The sequence below is a fragment of the Zootoca vivipara genome, chromosome 12 (assembly GCF_963506605.1).
Source record: "Zootoca vivipara chromosome 12, rZooViv1.1, whole genome shotgun sequence".
In the NCBI taxonomy this organism is placed as follows: Eukaryota; Metazoa; Chordata; class Lepidosauria; order Squamata; family Lacertidae; genus Zootoca; species Zootoca vivipara.
Window position 1 is genome coordinate 13087848 of NC_083287.1, and position 24616 is coordinate 13112463.

At 42.7% G+C, this 24616-nt stretch overlaps 1 protein-coding gene across 1 annotated transcript in view; it reads left to right on the forward strand.

Moving 5' to 3' along the window:
• The window catches only part of CPNE4 (copine 4), a 197096-nt gene that overhangs the window by 147895 nt on the left and 24585 nt on the right, over positions 1–24616 (forward strand). Inside the window, exons 8-10 of the mRNA XM_035129268.2 lie at positions 8990–9088; positions 17465–17551; positions 18157–18216. Coding sequence (XP_034985159.2) covers positions 8990–9088; positions 17465–17551; positions 18157–18216 — 246 coding nt within the window. The remainder of the gene's footprint in view (positions 1–8989; positions 9089–17464; positions 17552–18156; positions 18217–24616) is intronic.

A 24616-nucleotide genomic window follows, 5' to 3' on the forward strand; every position in this document is an offset into this window, starting at 1 on the left:
AGAGGCTCAGTGGTTTAGACCACAGCACCACCCGTGCCCTCCACCTAACACCAGCTCTTCCACTAACACCAGGCCTTGCTGCAAACCATGCAGTCCAGTAACAGTGTGCCTGATAGCAAATTGGATTGATGACTGCCTTGCCTTGTATGTGATCATACCTCCAGTACACAACAGTAGAAATAAAGCTCATGAACAACGGCTTGTGCCTAATACTCAACACGACTAAACCCTCCACGTTTTCTTTAGATGTGTGCTTGATGTGTTAATTGTAAACCAATCCATTTTCTGCCTGTTTGAACCCCATTTCTGGCTAGGCAACTGTGATCCGATTCTATCCCAGACCTCTGAGCCGGTTTCCCTCCCAGCATTCTATTAACCTCCCCATCCCTTGGTTCTGTTCACTATTACCATTTATCTTCCACAAGTCTCTTATCAACCGCTCTGTCGAAATCACCTTCTCCGCCAAATTTCTGTTATCTGCTCTGACAGTTAATATCTGGGGGAAGTTGCCAGGAAGAGTTAAATTAAAATCTCTGGCTGCTCAGACCTTTTAGAAAAAAGATTATGTATCAATTAAATGATAGGAACGGCTGTGCTTCTGGGAAGTCTGGGAACCAACATGGAACAGAGAATAGTTGGGAGCCAGTATGGTCTGTTTGCTGGTGCCACCGAGGCAGGACTTGGTGGCAGAAGTCCAGGCCCACTCATCGGAAAGGGCAGGTGCGCCCTCCCCAAAAAAACCCATAGAATCATAGAATTGTACAGTAGGAAGGGACCTCAAGGGTCATCTAGTCCAACCCCCTGCAATGCAGGAATCCTGTCCACAGCCGTCCCTGGATGGGCTCAAACCACCAACCTTTGGGTTAGCTGCCAGCTGCACTGTCCTATCGCACCGCCTGAATATACTAAACCTTGTTGTTTTCTGCAAGCAATCGCTAGAAATTTGGAGGCGCGTATAAATATGTGCATGATTTGACCTCACTTTGGGGACTAACATGAGATTCGTAATTTAAATATTACTTGTCATTTTGGCTGCAGGGCAAAGGTCCTGCAGCTGCTTCAGAAGTGTTGTACCATCATTTGTGATTGTTTGCCATCTTGGATCATTTTCTCAATAGCTTGATAAATCTTGGGGGCAAGGAGGGCTTATAAGAATATTAAGTACAGATTCTCACTTCCCAGGCTTGCGTCCCAGGGAGGTCATTTCAGTGCTGCTAATGCAGCAGTTTGACTTCGCCACCAGGGGTGCACTCCCTTGTTTCTCAAGACAGGGGGATGCCAACAACAATATGATTTATGTTGTATTTGTGGTGTTCTATTATGTTAATGTTATTAATTGTTTCTAAGCCGCTTTGCAATTCACATGAATGAAAAGCAGCTTAGAAACATGATAAATCAAAATCAGGTGAACTATGTCGCTGGTACCTGGTTTTCCGTGTGGCAGAGGCCTTTCCCTGCACTGGAATCCTTTATCAGTTCATCCCTAGATGAAGCTTCTGATCCTTTCGTGATCTCCGCCTCCATGTTAATGTCTGCATCATTACTCTAGACCAAGGACGGGACAAGTCCCCTCTTTGGAGTTGGTGTCTGGGTCACCAGGTGGCTAGTGCATGAAAAAGTGGGATAGAAAACATTCAAGGGGGATGTGTATATAGGAGGTAGCCTTTGCTGAAGAGATGAGAACAAACAAAGAAATTAAAGAGAGAATAATTGTTGTTATTAAAAAAAAAACACTTGCTGAGACATTTTGGCAGCCTTACCAGTTGAGTGAGAGAGAATCTGAAAACAGTGTTTGCAAAAGTGGCAATCATACATATGTTGCTTTTGTTGTGTTGTAGAAACAGTGGCTTATATTGCAGGAAGCTATACAACAAAATATTGATTCACAGGACCAGATTCTCACTTGATGTAATTAGAACTATGCTGTGTTTTATTTGGCACCAGCAGGCCATTGAAGAAAAAAAATGTTGCTGGTATTCCCCGTTCTTTAAAAGGCTCTTGTCTTCTGTCTATTCAGGTATTACACACCGTGTGTGTGTGTGTGTGTGTGTGTGTGTGTAATGCTACCATTCATAGAGCTTTTGTTGTTGGTTTGCATTAGGAGCAGGGAGGTCTAGGAAAGTGTTGGTAACAAAACTTTAGAGACAGTTCCCCTTTTCAAGTAGAATACATTGTTTGGGGCAGTGTTGATGGTGTGCAGTGCCCCAGACTTCAGGTCTTGTAGCAGATGCAACAGCAGCATGTTTCCCACTTCTCCCCTCCTAGCTTCCAACCCACAAATCACTAAGAATGAGAAGCAGTTGACTCAGAGGTTCACTAAGTGTTGGTAATGTGGCAGGATGGCTTCAGCCCCAGTTGGATGAGCACGGAAGCATCTCATCCTGAGGAGTACAAAGTATGGTGCTTCAGAATAGTGCAGGTGCTGTTTGCACCTCTGTAAAGGAGGAGGGCATTTTACTGTCTGAAAGGCATACTTCTCAACTGTAGACTGTAAGAGGTCCAGCCCTTCCATTTTTCCTATCTACCAACCTTCGAAGAAGCAGCCAACAGCCACATGGTGTGGAACATTTTCATGCCAGAGACAGCTGATCAAAAGTGAATGAGTATTCTGGGGTAGGGAGTAAACCCTCATGCCAATTCATCAGTATTGTGCAAATTTCTCCTAACAGACTCATTTTTATATGCAGTTTTGACTACACATTTTTGCAAATTATTTCCTCTAATATAATTCAATTTTATATGCTATTTTCATGAACACCTTCCCTTGACCTATGCTATTTTGTAAACAGTGATTGGAAAACTGTGTCGCAAAATTCAGATCTGTGCAAATTTTGAAGGACAGTTGTGCACAAATTTGGTAGATTCAGCTTTTAATGTGTACTGAACATCCTTTATCTATCTAACTTGAATATAAAACAATACACAAACCGAAACACAGCCGTCCTTTGAAATTCTCCTAATTTTGCAATGGATTTCGCCAGACAGTCGGTACAAAAATGCATGTACTACGGTACAGCACACCAGTACGTCTATATGTGAAAAAACATACAAAAATGCATTTTATTTCTGCTTCAGTCGGTGGAATTGGCACTACTGCAGGTGCCACAAAATGCATTTGTAAGAACTCAGTCGTTCAGTGTGGCAACACCAACACTTTGGGAAATAATTCCCTGCCTATTAAGATCAAGCTCTGCATTCTTTTCGGCACCTGCCAAAAACATTCTTGTTTAGACAAGCCTAGAAATAGTGTCTTAGTATTTTAACTCCTTGTATGTTTTAGTGGGATGGGATGTTTTAATGGGATGTTTTAATGCATGGGATGCAGGTGGTGCTGTGGGTTAAACCACAGAGCCTAGGGCTTGCTGATCAGAAGGTCGGCGGTTCGAATCCCTCCCGTTGCTCGGTGACCGGCTCCTGCCAACCTAGCAGTTCAAAAGCATGTCAAAGTGCAAGTAGGTAAATAGGTACCACTACAGCGGGAAGGTAAACAGCGTTTCCATGTGCTGCTCTGGTTTGCCAGAAGCGGCTTTGTCATGCTGGCCACATGACCTGGAAGCTGTACGCCGGCTCCCTCGGCCAATAAAGCGAGATGAGCGCCGCAACCCCAGAGTCGGTCATGACTGGACCTAATGGTCAGGGGTCCCTTTACCTTTATGTTTTAATGTGTTTTTTAAAAAATCAAAAAATCCTGGTTTTATGGTTATATCTTTTTGTAATCTACTTTGTAGTTTTCTTTACAATCAAGCAGTGTATAAACTTTTGATAAATAAACAAATAATATTAGGAAAGAATGTTTGTACGTATTAGACAAAATCACATGAGAAATCAGCACATCAAGAGAAATCACCACTAAAATACTGATGTATTTTCATGAGGACTTTTCAAGAAAGGAATTTGGAAATGGATGTGGAAATGTTGGGAAGTGAACTTTCGATTGGAAAAGTGACAAACTTACAGGAAACCAACAGATTTGCTTACCCCTAACAGCGTATTTGGTTCTGTAAACTGGTAGGTGAATTCACATCAGTTGCTGTTTTGTTTAGCGGCCCATTGTATATACCGTAGTATACTGACCTGGGGTGTCAATGAGTGTTTATAGCCAGTTGTAAATCTCTTGCATAATAGGCAATTATAATAGGCCAGCTAACAAGCACCCTTACCCTCACTCTGATTATAGCTGTGCAAACAACACTGAGAGAATAATGGCTTCTTTTGTCCAAGAGCTCAGTGGTACTAAGAACTAGGTTGCTTCCCTAAAGCTAAAGTTAGAAGCCCACAGGAATGAAATAAACAACCAGCTTGATCTATGTTAACCTTGACCTTGTTAGATGCAATTTGACTTTTAATGATCTCCAATTAAAATTCAAACCTCAAATAATCCAAAACAGTCCTTTCTTCTTCGCCTTCGCCTTCTACTTAACAACTTTCTGGCATTATAACAAACTTCAGATAATGAATGGATCATTAGTGCAATCAGGTTTCTTTGTTCTTTTTCTTTAATCAGCAACTGGCAATTGTGAATGTTTGTTTTTTAGGGAGGGGGAAGAACAGGAGAGGCTGCACATTGCCTATGGTAGCTTTTGTTTGTTCTCTATTTATGTAATTTAGGCTGTGAGTCCTGTGGCTCCTGTAGCCAAACCCCCAAAGTACCGTTGCTTATGTATTTAAAACCAAAACAGCACCACAAACATATAAGAGAGGTATTGACTGGCTTGGGGAAATCATAAAAAGGTAAGGACCCCTGGACAGTTAAGTCCAGTCAAAGGCGACTATGGAGTTATGGCGCTCATCTTGCTTTCAGGCCAAGGGTGCCGGCGTTTGTTCCACAGACAGCTTTCTGGGTCATGTGACCAGCCAGACTAAACCGCTTCTGGCGCAATGGAACACTGTGACGGAAACCAGAGCGCATGGAAAGGCCGTCTCCCTTCCCGCCACAGCGGTACCTATTTATCTACTTGCACTGCCGTGCTTTCGAACTGCTAGGTTGGCAGGAGCTGGGACAGAGCAACAGGAGCTCACCCCGTCACGGCGATTTGAACCGCTGACCTTCTGATCGGCAAGCTCAAGAGGCTCAGTGGTTTAGACCAGCATCACCTGTGTCCCAATCCTAAGATTTGCAGAAGTGCAAAAAATATGGAAGGGGCAGCGGCTAAAGGATAAGTGAGGAATGAGCCTGCTCAGTGGTTACAGAATGCTGACTGTTAGGGGACATGAGGGAGTGTCAACTTGGCCCCACAACCATGCATGCCCGGGGCCATGTGTGCCATGCAATGTGCATGGCTCTGGCACCGAAATTTGTGGGTGCCTGGCCCTTTCATGGGGAATTGTGTGGGTGCTCTGGCACCCAGGTCCCCAGGGAGTTGGCACCTATGTGGGAGAGGGATGGTGAAATGGGTTTTTTCACTCTTTAATAGCAGACCCTGAGTATGTAAACAGAGACTCAGCTGGCAAGCAGTTTTTCTGGAAGTTAACAGAGCAGTAAACCACTTGATTTATCGTCCCCTCCAGGTGAGATTGGCTCTGCTGCCTTAAACAAATGTGAAAAAAGAAAAGATTGGTGCTCCTTAAAAGTAGTAGGGAACAGTCATAGTTTTGGAGCTATGCAAAAGGTCCCAGCATCAGTTCCTGGCGTCTTCAGTTAGGGCTGGGGAACGCTCTTTTCTGAAACCTTGGAGATCTGCTGTTAGTCAGTGCAGATAACAATGTTACATGCAGCCCAGTTTTCAAGTGGCAAGAGAGGTCGGTGGTGCCAGCGCATCCCTGGGGTTTTGTTACCTTAGAACAGGGGTGGGAAACTGGATCTGACCAACAGACCAGATGGTTAACTGCCCCCTGCCTCCCCCCCCCACCCGAGGCTAAGTTTGACAGGTGAGCTGCCCTGCCCACCAGTCTGTCTCCTGATGCCACATGGATCCTGCAGGGCACATGCAGAACACTTTGCAAAGCACTCCACAAGACCCAGCTAGCAGGTTTGCCTTAGAGCCATTAACTTAACAGAGGGACTGGTTTCACCACTTCAGTATCTTCTCTTACAGCGGCAGGATTGGAGAGGACCCCAAGGTGATAGGCAGGCTAAGCCACCAACCCGATAACAAGGCTAAGCTAGATGGATCAGTGGTGCCACCTAGTAGTTGGCTGTTCCCTGCATTCCAGTAAATGGCATTATAGGAATAAGTTAATGAGAGGGAGGCACAACTTGCTGCCCAGTCTGCATACACACACACACACACACAAAAAAAAAAGTTTACTCAGATGTAAAGCCCATATACTTCAGTGGAACCTATGTCCAAGCAGATGTGCACAGAATTGCACCCTTAGCCACTCTTTCAACACCACTCTTACATTATCCTGGTGGCATGGGGGTTGCTACATGTTTGTCTGTCGTCTACCTATCTATGACTGAAGAACCCTGGGAAAATTAAAACTTATCTGAAGTTTGTGTCTTTATAAGCTCCCCTCTTTTCCTCCAAGGAGAACAGGTTTAATTCTGCATCCTTTCAAAGATGCAAAATCAAACAAGTCTGGAAATAGAGGAGGGGTAGCCAACACGGTAGCTTCCAGCTGCTGTTGGACTCCAACTCTCACCAGCCCTGCCCAGCATGGCCAAAGGTCAGGGATGATGGGAGTTGAAGTCCAACAACATCTGGTCAGTACCACAATGGAAAATACGCTGCATTTCACCAAAGCAAAATACAATAAATAATTATATAACTGTTGTCAGTATTGTCTATTAGAGACAAACCATTTGACCACCCATGGAAGTGGACAGAGTATTTTGAGAACTCTGGGGGCTGGGAACATTTAAAGATTTTTTCTGGGGGTGATCTTCTTTTTAAATGAGAGCCATATGAAGGATTTCTTTCTTTCTTTGCTTTACAAAAAAAAGAGAGGCAACCTTACCAATTCAGCGAGATTCCTCAAGAATGCCTTTAGGAATGATGTTACATCAAGGTGCCGTGTCATTCTGGTCAGCATTCTGCCCAAGGAATGCAGCTGAGCCGTCAACCTGCCGGTTGAAATGTCAGGAAAGCCTTTTATTTATTTTTTTGTTTTGATAAAGGAAAGACGAAGTACATTCTCTGCCTTGTATGTAAAGGTAAAAACCCCACCCAAATGGTATAATCAGTGATATAATAGAGCTTTAAATGTATGGGGCTAATGAGGCACCTTAAGACTCAATGCCATTATTTTACCCTTCAGTTGTTTTTAATCCAAAGCAGCTGGGGTGTCTGCCCCCCTCCTTGCCCCCCCCCCAGTAGCGCTAGATATAGGGACTTTATATCCAATTGGAGAACAACAAGCAGAAAATGGATTAAATAGTTTCTCCTTGCCCACAGTTTCCTTGTCCAGGTTTGTTCTTTTTCCCGTTAGCACTGGCAATGCGAAAATAAAACCTTATCAAACGCGGGGTGGAGTGGGGGTTGGATTTCACAGCAATCTCTCTTTTTAACTGTATACCTCTAAACATATAAACCTGGGCACAGAGGGGCACATCACTCCTATCTCTGTCAAACTTGTCAGCGAGCTTGTCGGTTTTCAAGAGAGAGATGTACTTCCTGCACCTGATTCAAGCATATTCCGTCCCTTTGAGATATAAAGGTCAAAGCAGAAGCTATAGACTTATGCGGTGAAAAATGACAGACTACTTCAGTCGTGTGTTCTTTTTTCACTCCCTCTTGAGTATGAAAAGGCACCAGAATATCTTGCTCAGCAGCTCCCCTACCCCACCCCCCAAAGGAGTGCTTCTTAGTTAGATCACAGTTGTACTCTGTATCCCACCACATATTAAAATGTTGGTCTTCAGCAGCCAAAAGGTACTAAGCACAGGAATTAATTAATATATCACAGTTTGTTGTATTTCTATTTACCTTTGCATTTAACTGGAGGAAATCCTTGCCAATTTTTCCATCCAAATCAATCCATCTGCTTGGATCTCCCCTCCCAACCTGCTACTCTCCCAGGCAGAAACAACATACAGTGGTGCCTCGACTTACTAATTTAATCCGTTCCGAAGGCACCTTCGTGGGTCGAAAAATTCGTAAGTCGAAAAGCGCCATTGGAAACGCGATTTCCCATAGGAATGCATTGGAAATGGAAACATTCGTAAGGCAAAGCAACCCCATCTAAAAATTCGTAAGTCAAAAAAAACCCCACGGTTTTCGTTCGGATGCCAAGAACTTCGTAAGCGTGCAGCCATTTGCCCCATTCGTAAGTCGAAAAATTCGGTTGCCGAGTCGTTCGTAAGTCGAGGTACCACTGTAACACAGAAACAGTGCCAGATTTATATACACAGTACAGTTTTATACTGGAGGCAGATACCCCAGACACTCAGATGGGGGTATGTGGGGGCCCTAAATGCTTTTTAAAACAGTTCAGTTTTCAAGTATTGCATAATCACTTCAAAAATGAAGGAAACGGGATGCCGCCTAAGACAGACATTATCTTTTTAGAGACCCTGTTTTTAACATGTGGGGCTACCACAAAGAGCAATCAGAATGTCGCATAATTATTTACAGCAATGTTTGTGAACTGGGGGAAAAATACACTAGCAAATACTGCTGTTATTCACATGGCACGATTTCTGTTCCTGACCTCGGATTAACATGTGTATTGTGGCAATTTCCATTCCCAGTTCTGTTCCTGACAAAATTACCCAACAGCCCTATGACACAGTAAGCCAACTATGGCTTAGCAAGACGATTTGAACGTGTGGGCTCCAAGAGAGGAGCTTGCTGGAACTTTGGCCTATGCCAAGCTTTGGCTCAGCTGAGCATAGAGTAGCAGTAAAAAGGACCAGGCATGAGCAAAGCCATTGTAATCTCTCTGGGAGCCCACGCATTCACATACTGTAGGTATTACAAAGCTATAGTTTGGCTTACCGTGTCACAGAAACTGGGTCTATGGATTGTTTTGGATAAAATCGGCTCCAAAAATCTTTTTAAAGGAAGGGGAAGAATTATTTCTCTCTCTTTTTCTTTCTTTCTTTCAGTGCATAGTTTGGGACTGGGATTCCAATGGCAAGCATGACTTCATTGGAGAATTCAGTTCAACATTCAAGGAAATGCGAGGAGCCCTGGAAGGGAGACAGGTAGGCTCAGGTGAATGTGTGCCGTTTAAAAGCAACAGCAGAATTAAAAGATTAACCTTTTCAATTCATAGCCAGCAGAGTTTAATGTGCAGGCTGCCTTGCCAAACATGCAGTCCTTTCTATTGCAGTGATACGAGCATTCAAGCCAACTTTTCACTAGGGTGACTTCTAGATGGTTGGTTGTCTGATTTGTTTGCACAAAGCTTGCAGGAAGTTTAGATTATATTAGCTGTTTATTGAGCATTCAAACTGATTTGCTTGCAGGGGTGTTATATGACAAACAAGTGCTACTCACACTTTTCTGTGCATTTCCTCATCACTTTTTTTTCTTATTGCATAAGGTTTGAAATAAGCTTTAATTGTACTACCTGAATTTGCTAGTATGTTATTGATTCCCACCAGAAAATAGTGACAGTCTGGAGGCACCTTAGGTGTTTAAGACGATTTCATAAAAGTATTGTGGACAAAAAGCGATTAGAATGCACACTAAAAACTCTAAGACTTCTATTTTATCAGACTACGAAATGAGCTAATTGTTCACAGGAGGGCTAGTCTTCTTACAAAACCATGTAAACCATGTTGTTTGTAGTAGGGCTGGAAATAACACTAAGGAAGCAAGGCCTTTCTGCAGCCAGGGTGGCTGAGAACATTTATGGGGTCCAGAGCAAATCTGATACTCAACCTGCCCCGAGACTAGATGCAAGGAGCCAATTTAACACCAAACCTATACATGAAAGATGTATGGCAAATATGTGACAGGGCGCATGCAGAACACTTGTGTGGGTAAACGCTTTATCCAGTGGCGGCTGGTGGCCATTGAGACTGGTAGGGTGGAAGGCAAGAGAAGCCAACAGGAAGTGGAGTCAGAGCCAATGGCAGACAAAGCCGGTTTATACTAGTTTTGCTCCCATCCTCCCTGCTGAGTTTCGAGGAGCAATACTGAGGCTAAAGAGGATGAAGTTGACAGGAACTTCCACCCCTTGGACTGATTGTTCAGTTGGGTTGGGGGGGGGCGCTAGGTGAGGCTGGTGACAGTGTCTCATTCTCCCCAATTCTCATTCTTCCTCCTCAGGCTTTATCCATGCCCACCTGTCATCACATTTCAGACCTAGTAGACATCTTAACAAGTAGTCATATGTTGTTTATTTCAGACTGATTCTTCTATAGAAAATAATGCAGTTGTTCTCACCACCTCCGCCTTACTGATTTTTTTTTATTTTTGGGGGGGGGTTGCATCTGTGCTGTGTTAAAATGTCAACAGTGGTTTCAGTGGGAACCAAAGCTGAGCTAGACTTTAATTGGAATTTCTGAGAAAACTTCTTATTCCTCCCTGGGTAGATGACCTCCCACTTGTATCAGGTCAACTTATTAGCAACCTTTAGATCCATAAAGCTGTCAGTTTGCTTCTGGGAAGGATATTAAAACTTCCAATCCAGCATGCTACTGTACATTCTTTTGTTTCTCTGCAGAAGTGGCACTGATGTTTCATGGGTGAATGGAGTGCTTCTCCCCTCCATCCCACTCGTTCTGACTCTTTAGGCCACTAGGTTGAGTTGAGACTCAACATTGAGTCATGCCATGACCTAAGGTGGGTTGCATTAGCAGCACAACACACCAGACAGATAGTAAGTATATCATAACATGTTAAGGAATGGGTCCCAAAATGCATGCTTGGCTTGAAGCTTGGTTCCAGGACCAAACTGGCTGAAGACTACTGATAAAGGCCAGGTGAGCTCATTGAAATAATATTTCTACTCATTCTCTACTGCCTAAATCAGGCATCCCCAAACTGCAGCCCTCCAGATGTTTTGGCCTACAGCTCCCATGATCCCTAGCTAACAGGACCAGTGGTCAGGGATAATGGGAATTGTAGTCCAAAACATCTGGAGGGCCGAAGTTTGGGGATGCCTGGCCTTAATTAACCACACCCCACACCCTGAAGATAATAGTTAGCCAAAAGAATCTTCTGAGCTCAATGGCTTAGCCAACTTTCCAAGACTTGCATCTTCCAACAGCTGGTTGCTTCTTTGAAGCTTTCATTCATAATACCTGCTCTGTGCAATAGAACAGGCATCCCCAAACCCTGCCCTCCAGCTGTTTTGGGACTACAACTCCCACCATCCCTAGCTAACAGGACCAGTGGTCAGAGATGATGGGAGTTGTAGTAGCAAAACATCTGGAGGGCCAAGTTTGGGGATGCCTGCAATAGAAGAACAATACAATAAGAAGAAAGCGGGGCTTTTTTTCAGCTGGAACCTGCTGAAACTCAGTTCTGGCCCCTCTCAGGTGTTGTCATTATAAGAGAGCAGGGGAGGCTTTCATGCTGAGTTCTGGCACCTATTTCTCTAGAAAAATAGGACTGGAAGTAAGTAACACTTTTTATTAAAACAAAATTTTAAAATAGCACCTTAGAGACCAACTAAGTTTGTTATTGGTATGAGCTTTCGTGTGCATACCAATACTATAACAAACTTAGTTGGTCTCTAAGGTGCTATTGGAAGGAATTTTTTTATTTTGTTTTGACTATGGCAGATTTGACGGATTGGCCTGGTGGGCAAAAGAACTCCAGGGTGCAGAGAGTTAAACCCCAACCTCCTGGATAAATGACGCATTCCATTCCTGAGGGGCGGGACTGGCAGGAGTTTAAAAGGAATGGGAGGCAGTTAATTCTGTGGAGAGGGTTGTGGGAGCGAGGGAGAGTGTGGGTAGGCGTAGGAGATCTTAAAGTGTTCTGAGGAGTTTAATTGAATTATATTATCTAGCCATTGTTAATTGAAACTAAGAATATGATCTAAGAGCCTGTACACATGAAACCATTACGCATTTAAAAGTCATCTAGTCTAAATAAAGCTTTCTTAAATGTTAGTGGATGTGCTTAGTTATTCCAGCTGGGTATCTAAACTCACAGAAGTGGTGGCTCAATAGAGGACAAAACTTACCTCGGGAATAGAGGCAATGGTTTGTGTCTTAGAGTTACACTGAGGAGGCTTAGGAGGATAACCTGGGGTACTACAAAGTTGCCAGAGTGGAAAGGGCAAACTGTTGCAGTGGGGAATCAAACTGAGTGAGACCCTTTACTGTAGGCAGGAGGTAATTCCGTCAAACAGCCTAGAGTTTTGCATGATACCAGGCCACGTAAGCTGGAAGACTCTCTTTACTAAGAAACCCACAAGTAAAAGGGGTTTATCTTAAGGCGGCAGGAGAAGAGGGAGGGTGGTTTCCCCCCTGGATTCCTGTGTCACATTTTTAGTAATAGAGAGGGAGGACATTTCGTCACATTATTAAGAAGGATCCCCGAAAGTTTAGTGACAACGCCGGGACTGGGTTTGTCGCACATTAATTGGTGGCAAAGTCCTTTGGGTTTGTCGCAGCAGACCAACACGGCTACCTACCTGTAACTATACCTTTTTATTAAGTAGGGTTATTAAGAAACCTTTGCTAGGTACTTCCTCTGCTTTCATAAGCTTCTGCTGTGTTAGATGGGAAAAAAATGACTTCTGAAGTAAAAGCTTCAATAAAGATGGAATCAGCAACTCTGTGACAAAACCACTTCTCGGGATCAGCTCTATCCACACAAATTTGGACTAATGACTCTAGATGAAGTTGAGTGTTGGAAGATTCAGGACAGCTAAAAAGAAAGCGCTTCACACAGTGCAACTCTGGAACTGGATCCCACAGAGGGCAGTAACAGCCACCAACTTGGGCGGATTTAAAAGAGGATTAGACAAATTCATGGAGGACAAGGCTGTCAATGGCTACTAGCCATGAAGACTCCAATACCAGCTGCTAGGAGTCACAGGTGTGAGAATGCTGTTGGGCTCTTGTCCTGCTTGCAAGTTTCCCATAAGCCCCTGGGAGAGGCACTGTGGGCAGGATGCTAGACTAGATGGGCAATGGGCCTGATTAAGCAGGCTCTCGTTGCATTATTTTGTTGTTGAAAATGAGAAACGACAATCGTTTCTGATGAGTGTGTAATGCTGGAATCATTCGTTGTCACGGTCATTTTTTTATTAGAAAACTGAACTTCTGCACCTTTTTGTCTGGCGACTTCCTACAGTTCCACCCACCCGCACAAAACCCTGTGGCACACATGTTAATACATCATGCACGTATTTGGATAATAAGTTTTGATAAAGGCAATCAAAGGTGCCAAGGAAATTCCTCTGCTCAGCTCAAGGGAGCCAGAGGGGTTTAAAAATAGCCTTAAATAGAAGGTGCACCTGGACAGTTAGCAAATGGGAATATTATATAAGTGAAAATCTGTTTCTGTGACAGAAAAAACAACAACAAGTAAATGGTTTTCTCAAAAACCTCTAACATTTGCAATCTCCATGGAAATTTCCAGAAGGTGAGGATGTTATTTAACTATGGTAGTTTATAACTATTAGTATGTTAAAGTCTAGTCGTACGAACAGTGTCTAATCTCTGGAAGTTCAAAAACGAGTTGTGAAGGAACATTTGAGGTGTCAACACTAGATGTAATTTCTATATCAACAGTGAAATCCTGTGCAAATCCTGAGTTCAGTGGGACTAGCTACCAGGTAAGTATGTGCTGGATTTCAGCCTAAACAGCCTAAATACCTCCTACACGACACCCATTTTAATTATGGAGGAAAAACTAGTTTTCATGTATCTGAAAATTTCATGTATCTGAGGCCAACACTTCTAGATTTCTGAGGCATGCGGTATAACAATACAATAGCCTTGCATTTCTTAGAGATTATTATTATTATTATTATTATTATTATTAATGTGGTACATATAAAATAAGGACTCTTGGACTTTCATTTCCTTGTAGTTAAAATACTGTAAAACTCCAGAAATGTTCTAAACATTTAAACATGTCTTCTAAACTATTTCCACAGGGCATCCAAATGTTATTTCGCTTTCGTACATAAAATTCTCGTTTCGAAAAATAAATAAAAATAAAATGTGAACAATATCATGTTTAATAACAAAATGACTCATTAGCTGACATCCTAACATTGATCTGGTAGGGCTTCCGACTCCAACATTTGTCTGCTTTATTACTGAAGAAGTCCCTATCAGTTCACTTGAGTGCAAGGAACCTCTAGGCTTCCCATTTGTGTTTGTAAAATGAGTGCAGTGGTGCTTGGAAAGAGGGTTTGACAAATCCAGCACTGGCTCAAGTCATTTTGCTGCCTGAGGCAAAGGGCAAGGTGATAGCTCCCATGCCATGTACAAAAGGTGGCCAGCCGATTCTGACTAAAGCACAGGGGTTCCCATATGTCTTGTTTTACATTCCTCTGTTTGAAGGCATGGGCGTACCCAGCCCGGGGCGGGGGGAAGCTGCCCCCCTAGAAGCAGGGCCGGCGCAGCCATGGGCGAGAGCGGCGCTGCCGGCGGGGCTGGTAGGCAGAAGCGGAGGACAACCCGGCGGAGTGTGAGTTTGGCGTTCCCGCCCACCACGCCGCGCCCTCCCTCCAGCTCCCCGTCGCACCCTCCGGGAAGGCCAAGCGCGGTGGGGAACCAGAGAGCGCGATGGGAAGCTGGAGGGCTTGGCACGGCGGGAACGCTGAACTCGTGCTCCGCTGGGCTGTGCTCCGCCTCCGCCTCTGCCCACCAGCCCCGCCGGCAGCGCCGCTCTCACCCATGGCTGCATGCTCCACCTGGGCTCCGTAGCCCTGCCCACATTCCCACTTTGTGGCCCCTCCCCTCTCGTGCCTTGGCCCCGCCCCTTGGCCCCCTAGTTTTGATCCTGGGTACACCCCTGTTTGAAGGTCTGTCCAGTCAAGTTCGAGTCCAGTTTAAAGAGATGAAACCATAAGAAGAGAGAGCAGGAGGGGCTTAGAAGTTTCCCAGAACTACCCAAACTGTACAGAAATTTATTCATGTATGCGACTACAGTGGCAATAATGTTACTTGCCCAGAAATGGAAAGAAGTCCCAGCAAATGAAGAATAGATACAAAAACTTATGGAATATGCAGAAATTGTGAAATCAAAACAACAAACATTTCATTTAAAAAAATGGAAATGGTTTATGGAATATTTACAAACTGTAAACAGATAAGAACATTGGCAGGGTTATTGTAATAACCTGCAGTTTTATAAGAGCATATATATTTAAAATAGATGAATAAATGAGCAAATTAAGTTAATTTGGACACGCAAAAAATGTTAAAAATAAATTTAAGGAACCTCAGGAAGAGGAGGAAGGAAGTCAAGTTTTGAAAGGTTAAAATGATTGTAAAATTATTCAAAATCATAAATAAAATATTAAAAAAAGAAGTTCCCCATCATCAGTTAACACCTGGCCAGCAACCAAGCAGACCTGATCATAATCTCTCCTAGTATGGTGAGATGTGCTGTATTTCTATTTAAACTGTAAAAATTAAATCTAATGTTAGTAATTACTTCTAAATTTGCATCTTTGTATAAATTAACATAAGCAAGTGTTGTGCAAATGGGTGCCCACATAGCGCACAGGACTGCTTCCTGCCCTCTGTGGCTGCCTGAGGTCACTGGCTCTCTCAAAGTAGTAGTAGTTGTTGTTGTTGTTGTTGTTGTTATCCTCACCCTTCACCCTAAGGTCCTACATCTGGACAGATATGAACTATTAGACTAGAACATCCCTGTCAAATTTGCTTCCCACCAGCATTTTGGTAAACCATCAATTAAGATATATCAGGATCTGAAAGGAGAGGCTGAACTTGAGCAAGTACTCCAGAGATCAGAAAGCAAAAATAAAATAAAATGAAGATGTTGGAAAAATTCCCAGAAACATGTGGTCCTGTCTGTTACCTCGACTGGAAAAGAGGATTAATTCACAAGATGAATAATTTGAGTTCCTGGGGAAGCTGGGCCACATTCAGCTATCTGGGTCAGGCAAAGTATGGAAATGTCCCTCTTGTTAAATTTGTTTAGTTATCAGATCCATCTGCAGGGTCAAAGGCATCAGTGTTTAAAAAGGAGCATGTTTTAACCTTTAGCTGGGTGCTATACACTCAAAACAGCAGTTTGAGTGGCTCATGGCCGGATGACCAAAAGATGAAAATCCAAAGAGCGCCAGCAGAAGAAAAGGAAAAGACGCGTGATATTTATTTGCAGCAGCAGTGCTTATATATTGCATACTAGTTATCGTGTCCTGCAGATGAGGTGATGACTCCTTTTAGAACAGCATCATATTCGGACCAAAGTTGCGGACACATGAAAAGAGGGGGGCAACATGTCTCATCTGCAGCTCAGTGTGCAGAGTGGAATCTCCCATGTGGGCAATGAGGCCACAGGATTGGTTGGCATAGCAGAGTAAAATTGATGACCGAGGGGTTGTCTTATTGATGGACTTACGATACACTGGCCCTGCCATTCCCTTTGGTTTATGCGCAGGTCTGGGGAACCTGTGCCTCGCCGGATGTTATTGGACCCCCAACTCTCATCAGTACGACGCAGCACATCCAATGATCAGAGATTATAGGAGTTGTAGTCCAACAAAATACCCATAGCCGGTACATTCCAATCCCTTAAAATGCCTGCGTTTGCAGAAAATGGGTTTAATTCCTTAACTTCATTGGGAGTGAAACCAACTAAGTGCAAATTGTCCCTTTAAGCAGTTTGTGACTCCAGCACTAATGGCTTTACCCTGGGGTAAGTGGTTAATTTTTTAAAAACAGCATAACACAGTTTAATAGTTTGTGGAAGCAAATGAGACCCACTAATGGATTATAAACACTGAAGCGTGATAACATCAAGGAGATGTGTGTTCTGTCCATATATACGTGCTAGATTGAAAAACAGATTTGCATTGACTTAAAATAGGACTACGTTGATAAAATAAGCATTCTGGCTCGACTGGTTAGGGGACTAAAGCACTTTCACTGAGGCAGTGCATGACAGCTTAAATAGCCATAGCTGTGTTTTTGTGTATGCATTTTATATATTTAGAAATTTATACAAACCTGGCTATGATACACACCTGGATTGCACATCAAAGTACAGTTGGTGGCAGTGGGTTGTCTTATTGAAGCATTTACACAGTCTCTGCCTTTCTATTTGGTCTACACCAGGGCTTGGGGAATCTGTGGGTTCCTCATCCCTATACATGATGGACCTTCAATCTGCTCCAGCAAGGCATCAGAGATAGCCTAATGTTTGAATAGCTTGCAGAGGTGCATGCCAAATCAGTGTTTGCAATGGCACTTGTAAAAAAAAATGATATGCAGGTGTTTTACTTTGCAGAAGGTCTCGGATAAAGGATAATTCCCTCCTGATTGGCTGATGTTTAGAAATGTCTTTAGCTTTGGACTGTTTCATGTGATTTCTGTTTTCATCTGCAGAGCACACATTATGCAACTTGAATAAATTATTCAGATTCTTACATGAAACGGCTTTCATGCTCCCGGTTTGTGTCTTCACAGGTACAGTGGGAGTGCATAAACCCCAAGTACAAAGTAAAGAAGAAGAATTACAAGAACTCTGGCATTGTCATTCTCAATCTCTGCAAGGTGCGGTCATTTGAACAGATTCACAATATTTAGAACTGGAAGGGTGTTGTGTGTGTTTCTGTGTTTTTAGCGAAGTTAAAAGCCCAATTGATGAAAAGGAATTGAAGTCATTGTAGGCATCGATTGCTATGTTGAAATAAAATTTAAAAAGTACACTGAAACACGTCACAGAAATTAATTATAGCAAGGGACTCCCAGAGGTAGCATAACAGATGTTGCGGAGTCAAAGTGGATCAGTGTTTTCACTGGAATGACAGTTGCTGTTCAGAAATGTGGTTGCTGCTAATCCTCAGAAACCCTGTGTGCAATCAAAACGCATATAGCTGCTTACCACATGTAGCATGGGGGGGGGGTTTGCTTATATATTTATTTCCAACCCTTTACCCTAAGGTCCCAGGGCCCGTAATAATGTCAGGTGGTCCCATCTGCTTGTCATAGTTGGCCCATAGGGTTGAGGATTAATAAGGATCTGGCTTAAAAGAAGTCCCACCCACCCCGCCCTAAATAAATGCCTTCTTCACAGAAGTACCTTCCCATTTAATACTTGAAGAAGTATTTAAGGAAATGCTGTTCAAATATGAATTTCTGGCTCTCTTCTCTTCCAGATTCACAAGATGCATTCGTTCTTAGACTACATCATGGGTGGCTGCCAAATACAGTTTACAGTAAGTGGTTTTGAAATGGACGGCAGATGGATAGCTTTCACAGTGCTAAATATTATTATTTTTTCGCACACAGGACAAAATTGGACAACCAGGTACCGTTTTCCCCATACATGATGTCTTGTACATTTTTGCTGTATTCACATGGGAGAGTGGCAAGATAATCTATACATGGGTATTCAGAAGCAAGTCCCATTATTTTTAATGGGTCTCACTCCCAAGTAAACACATACAGAATTGCAGCCTCAGTAAACATTAGACAAAAAGATTTCAAGTTTTAAATTAGTCATTAACACCTTACCTTAATCAAAGTGTGCATTTATTATAGGTGCACTACATTAACGCACATAGTGTTTTATGACTGTTCTGGAGATTATATTGTGTTATGTGTATTTTAAATAGCGAATGTTGCTTTTAAATGTGTAAAAAGCCTTTTATTTGTGTTTTACCCACTTTTGTTCATATAGCATGTTTCAAATGCTGGTGCTTGCATGATTCTTGTTTTTGTTCAGCTAAAACCTGACAGCATGTCAGAAATACTTTGCCTACAAACAGCTAACAATTGCATAGAGAGCAAGTGTTAGATTCACTGAAATCAGATTCGAGAACAACCCTGGATTGCAGTCATGTCACTCTTTATGTATTTATCATTACACATTCATGTACATCTAAATGTTTATTCTTTGCATTTCTGCTTTACTATTCTAGTTTTGTTGAAAACCACGCTCTTAGGCCAGTCTGCAAATATTTTTCATAGTTGCCAAGTCTCAGAAACTCTGAGCTCTGAAACTCATGCACACCATATATTTGAAGCACGTGGCTTCCTCAAAGAACCCTGTGAAGTGTAGTTTACCCCTTTCAGAACTACAGTTACCTGCACCCTTAACAAACTAGAGTTCCCGGGATTCTTTGGTGGAAGTTGTGTGCTTTAAATGCATGGTGTGGTCTCTCAAATTTATCCAATAGAAATGTGATCTTCTTCATGTTTTCACTCTCCATGGTCCTGTAGTAACCCCAGTATAAAATAGTCAGCCCTCATGTCAGAGAAAAGCTTGGGACACATACTGTATATTCCTGCGTATAAGACTACTTTTTAACTCAGGAAAATCTTCTCAAAAGTCGGGGGTCGTCTTATACGCCGGGTCGTATTTCTTATACGGCGAGTATGGAAAACTTGGGGGTCGTCTTATACGCTGGAATATACGGTAGGTACTTTTCCAAGGCATTATCAAGGCTATTCCACTTCCACCAGTAATCAGGACAGTTGTTTGCATGATTCTTCAGATTCTTCTCTGCTTGCCAGAAGCTACTTTTGACAGTAGCTGGGAAATGGATATGATAAATCAGATTCCCTCTGACAGTCTGACACCCCAAAACATAAGCCCAGGAAAGCGAGGGGCAGACAAACATATGGAAACCTGGTGGCTCAAATCCGGGTAACATTTGTCACAACTAAGCCTGAAATCCTGTGTACAGTTACTTAGTCCTACTGAACTTAGTGTGATTTATTTCTGTTTAGGATTGGGCTGTAGGTTCTAGTGAAACCTATGGATCAAGCTGGGAGTAGGGATGAACGCATCTTTCAATTGTCTGTTCTTTCGATTGTACATTTTTCCCATTCTTAAATTCAGTTATCCACATTTCTGCAGCAACTGGTATTTTTTTTTAAAAAAAAATCCTAATAAAAATTCTTCTTCATATCCGTGTGTATTTCTCCTAATAAATGTATTTTTGTACTCAGTTTTGACAATGCATTTCTGCATGTTTTTTTCACTAATGTATGCATTTAGAGGCACACTTCATCCGAATAGGTGCTTTTTCTGTACACATTGCTTGGAGAATTGCATGGCTAAAGTGCAAATCTGGTAAGATCACCTTAAAATGCAAGCGGAATCAACTTTCTTCCCCATCCCTTCCTGGGCGTAAGCCACATTGAACTCAATGGGATTTACATCTGGGGAGATAGGCATAGGATTGCCCCGTAAAACACTTTTGCCAAAAAGAACTTAGTCATCCCTAACTTTGGCTGAACAGGGTTCATCCTTTGTGCAGAAATTTTGTTGCTTAAAAATTATTAACATGATTCCAGTTGTTTTTAAAATGTGTGTGTGTGTGAACACACAATTATTGCAAGGTCTGTGGCAATATCCACAGAAGAAAATGGGCCTTAAAGGATCTGCTTTATTTTACTGACAGTTTTTCTCCGAACACAGGTGCAGAGTTCTGGAGTTACTCCTAAGTCAGCCCACTCTCTTTTTGTTTTCAATTTAATTATGTTCCCATTGAGTTCAAGTAGGGTGCAGACAATGAGCTGCAGCTGTGATCTGAAAGGCTGTTTGATAGGGGAGGGAGCTAAGACGCTAAGCATGGGTTTGGGAACAAAAAGCCATGGTATGGTGTACCTGCTAATTTGAAGAGCTAATGAGAGCTTTTGTGGCATCATGCTGCTTGCTCTGAAGATGCTCTGCACATCCTTTGTAAGCACATCATTTTTGGCTGGAAAGAACCTCTCTGATAAATAAAAGCAAATGTGTGGTCCTTTCAGGATCATTTTAAAAGACATCATGATCAAGCCATCCCTTTGAGGGCAGGATGCCTCCATGCAAAATTGTTAAACAAATGCTCTTTGAATCTGGTTCTGTGCCGACCAGGGCAATAGGGTGACATTGCATTAGATGCCAAAGAAAAAGAATCTCATAGCTCACATAGCTGAAGTTTCCACGTAGCTCTTTTGAGTACAATGGAAATATGAGTGGGGAAGTGGAAGTTTCTGATTCAATAATAATAATAATAATAATAATAATAATAATAATAATAATAATAATAATACCTTTCTTGTCAATGTACAACCTGTTTACAATGAAAATAACTGAGCCTCCCCCCCCAAACAATCTCATTGCACTCTATATGCTTGTCGCCCAACACACCAACCCCGAAAGTCAGTTGCACTATATTATTTTCCGTTCAGCAGCCCAACAGCCCATGGATAGAAACTGTTTTTTAGCCTGTTGGTACGACTGATTATACTTCTATATCTCCTGCCCGAGGGTAGAAGATTAAAGAGGTGCTGGCCGGGGTGTGAATCATCCCTGAGAATTTTTCTCGCTCTCCTAAGGCAACGATCCCTTGCGATGTCATCTGGTGGACTCAAGGGACAGCGAGGTCTTCACTGAGGTAAACTCCAAGGAATTTAAAGGAAGAGACTCTCTCCACACAACCCCCCCCTTATATACAATGGGGCTAGTTCCCCTCTCTTCCTCCGAAAGTCCAACACCATCTCCTTTTGTCCCTCAAGGTAGGGAATCTGTTGCCCATAAACCTAATGTGATGTGCGCAGACTGGATAACATTTTTGTGGGTTGTGTCCACTGTTGGCTCTTCCTTACTTTAAAGTGCATCCACTCACAAATGTCAGGGTACCTGATTTTCACCTATCCACCCCATCCTGCCACCAGCTCCCGGGGATGGGGAGACGCTCTGCAGTAGAATGAGATATAACATGGAGGGCTACATAGGCAGGGGAGGATCTGCAAAAAATAAATAAATACTTGACTCAGTTTGTGCAAGCAGAAGCCCTTTTTCACAAGGGAGATTCATTTCACGTTTAAAGGCAAGCGTACCTAATTTGCACTTTCCAAAACAACGTGCGAAGCAAAACACACTCGTACTTCTCCAAATTTTGCAAGGCAGTTTTCCACCCATGAAATGTATACAAAAATGCAAATGCCCAGGGTAAACTGTGCCTACAAATGCATATATTTACAACAGCAACATACAAAGATGTGTTTTAGTAGGGGGAATTGCTTTTCAAAGCTGTTCCTATCAGGAAAAAAAATGCATGCAAAAATGTGTAAGGAGAAATTCACACAAAAATGCTGATAAATTTTCACAAGGACTCTTTTTTCCTTTTTTAAATATATATATAAAAAAGCAAACTGATGTAGAGACATGGAGAACTGAACTTAAGACTGGGAAAATGAGAAACTGAGAGTTTACATATGTGCCCACCTGCTGGGCACAGAGGAGTGGTGGCTGGATACTGATGAGTGGGCACTGGGAGAAGCGGGGTCGGAAACTGACTGACTTGACTGGGAAGAAGGGATCAGTGATTTGCCAGGAGCCTGTAACTGCCAGGAGATAAGAGTCAGAGGCAGGAGAAGCTGCAGAATTGGAGAGATAAGAACAGGTGGAAGAAGAGGGAGATATAGGTCAGGTTGGCATAGAATCAAGGGCTTCCACACCTCCTCCTCCTGCCCCCATGGCAGGCATTTAGTGTTATGCCTCATCTCTATGGTAACGGTTTTGTGACTGGCACCTCCAGCACTCTCTCAAAATTCAAAGTGTACTACCTCCTTCTGCAAAAGTGACATCTTTGCCTTGCGAGACCTGGTTGACAACCACCAGCTCTCTTTCCTCTATACCAGGGGTCAGCAACCTTTTTCAGGTCAGCTGTGGGCCGGTCCACTGTCCCTCAGACCATGTGGTGGGCCAGACTATATTTTGGGGGGGAAATATGAACAAATTCCTATGTCCCACAAATAACCCAGAGATGCATTTTAGATAAAAGCACACATTCTACTCATGTAAAAACACCAGGCGGGCCCCACAAATAACTCAGAGATGCATTTTAAATAAAAGGACACATTCTACTCATGTAAAAACACGCTGATTCCCGGACTGTCCGCGGGCCGGATTGAGAAGGCGATTGAGCCGCATCTGGCTCACGGGCCTTAGGTTGCCTACTCCTGCTCTATACTTTCCAGCTGGTATGTTTTTGTCTTCAGATGGAAACTTCTTCACTCTTTGTGTGATTACCCCCCCCCCCAATTATTTAACTTCCATTACATTTTTATTATTTCAGTTCATACGACCATCCAGTTTGTCTTGCATGTTTGTCCTGGTTCACTGAGGAGACTCCACGATGACACAATCCAATTTTCAGTGACCTAGAAAAACACTAAGACATTTCCAAAAAGAGAAACCGTGGGCTCTATAAAAGGTTAAGTAAAACTTTATTTTTACTCTCTTTTTTTAATTGCCAGATGCCTCTCGTCTCTCAGAAACGAGGGCATGGTGTATCAAAATTTGTTCAAAGCTCAAATTTTAATTCTGCCTCTTGGCTCACCTTCAAGCTCTCTCCCATCTGGTAAAAGAAATGAGGAACGGTTAATTAGCTTATTTCGGTATGGAAAGTGAAGTTGCAATTATTAGTTTTATAGTAATCATAATAAAGTTTAAGCAGCGAGAATGAAATGAATGTAGACATATGACACTGCCTGGAGTATGTGTGTGTGGAGATATATGTATTTATAGATAGATAGATACACACACACACACACAATGTAGAACATTTTAATTTTGCAGCGATTTTATGTTGAGACAGATGTGTGAACCTGAAAGCACCTGAGTGTGGGGGATTAAATTAAGCTCTGCATGCTTTGAGCTTATAATTAAACAAATGAACATTGTAATATAATTGGAAGAGACGGTGTGTTTCATTTGTTTTACAGCGACAAGTTTTCTTGAAAGAAATAATGCAGAAATGTGATTTACTTTAAGCATGCTGAGATTTGCCGGCATTTGCAGTTTGCTTTGGAAATTAGTTGGAAAGATGGAGAAGCATTTCTGGCAGCACTAAAATTCCAGGGGGATCAGAGGTGCCTCCCCCTCTGATCATTTGTGATGAGCTCCCTTAGCTGCTGTTCCAGAAGGCTTCACCTGGAGTATGTGCGATTGATTTGTTCTCCCACGTTTGCTCTGTTTAGATATCTCCATTGTGTGTCTGTGTGCTTGGCTGGGGAGGGCAGTATGGTCTCCAGCTCTGCTACAATTTGTGTAATTGGAGTGCCTATCCTGACCCATCCATGTTCAACTCTTGGCGCCCTATCTTTCCTGACAGCCGCTTAGCTACCCTTTGTAGAAAGTTGGCGTGGGAGTGGGCTGAAATTGGGATGAGTGTCCTTAAATAGGATGTTCTCAAAGCCCAACAAGACTAACCCCTACCCATCTACACCCTTGATCAGGGATAGGCAAACTCGGCCCTCCAGATGTTTTGGGACTACAACTCCCATCATCCCTGACCACTGGTCCTGTTAGCTAGGGATGATGGGAGTTGTAGTCCCAAAACATCTACTACACAGCATTCCTCAGGCAAACAAGCCAAGTTGTACCTTAGAGGGGAAAGGAGGTCGCCACCTTACAATCTCAGTTCTCTGTTTATTCAGAGGAAAGTGATCTACTTCAGATAACTCCTCTGAGAATGAATTGAACATGATGTCTATTCATGCTGAACGAATACAGTACGATTCTTAAGATCTTCTGTCAATAGGCCTTGGACCTTTGGCCTTTTGGAAATCCTAAGTCATATTCTCTACTATATTTTAGCTGCTGTCACTTCTGGATTT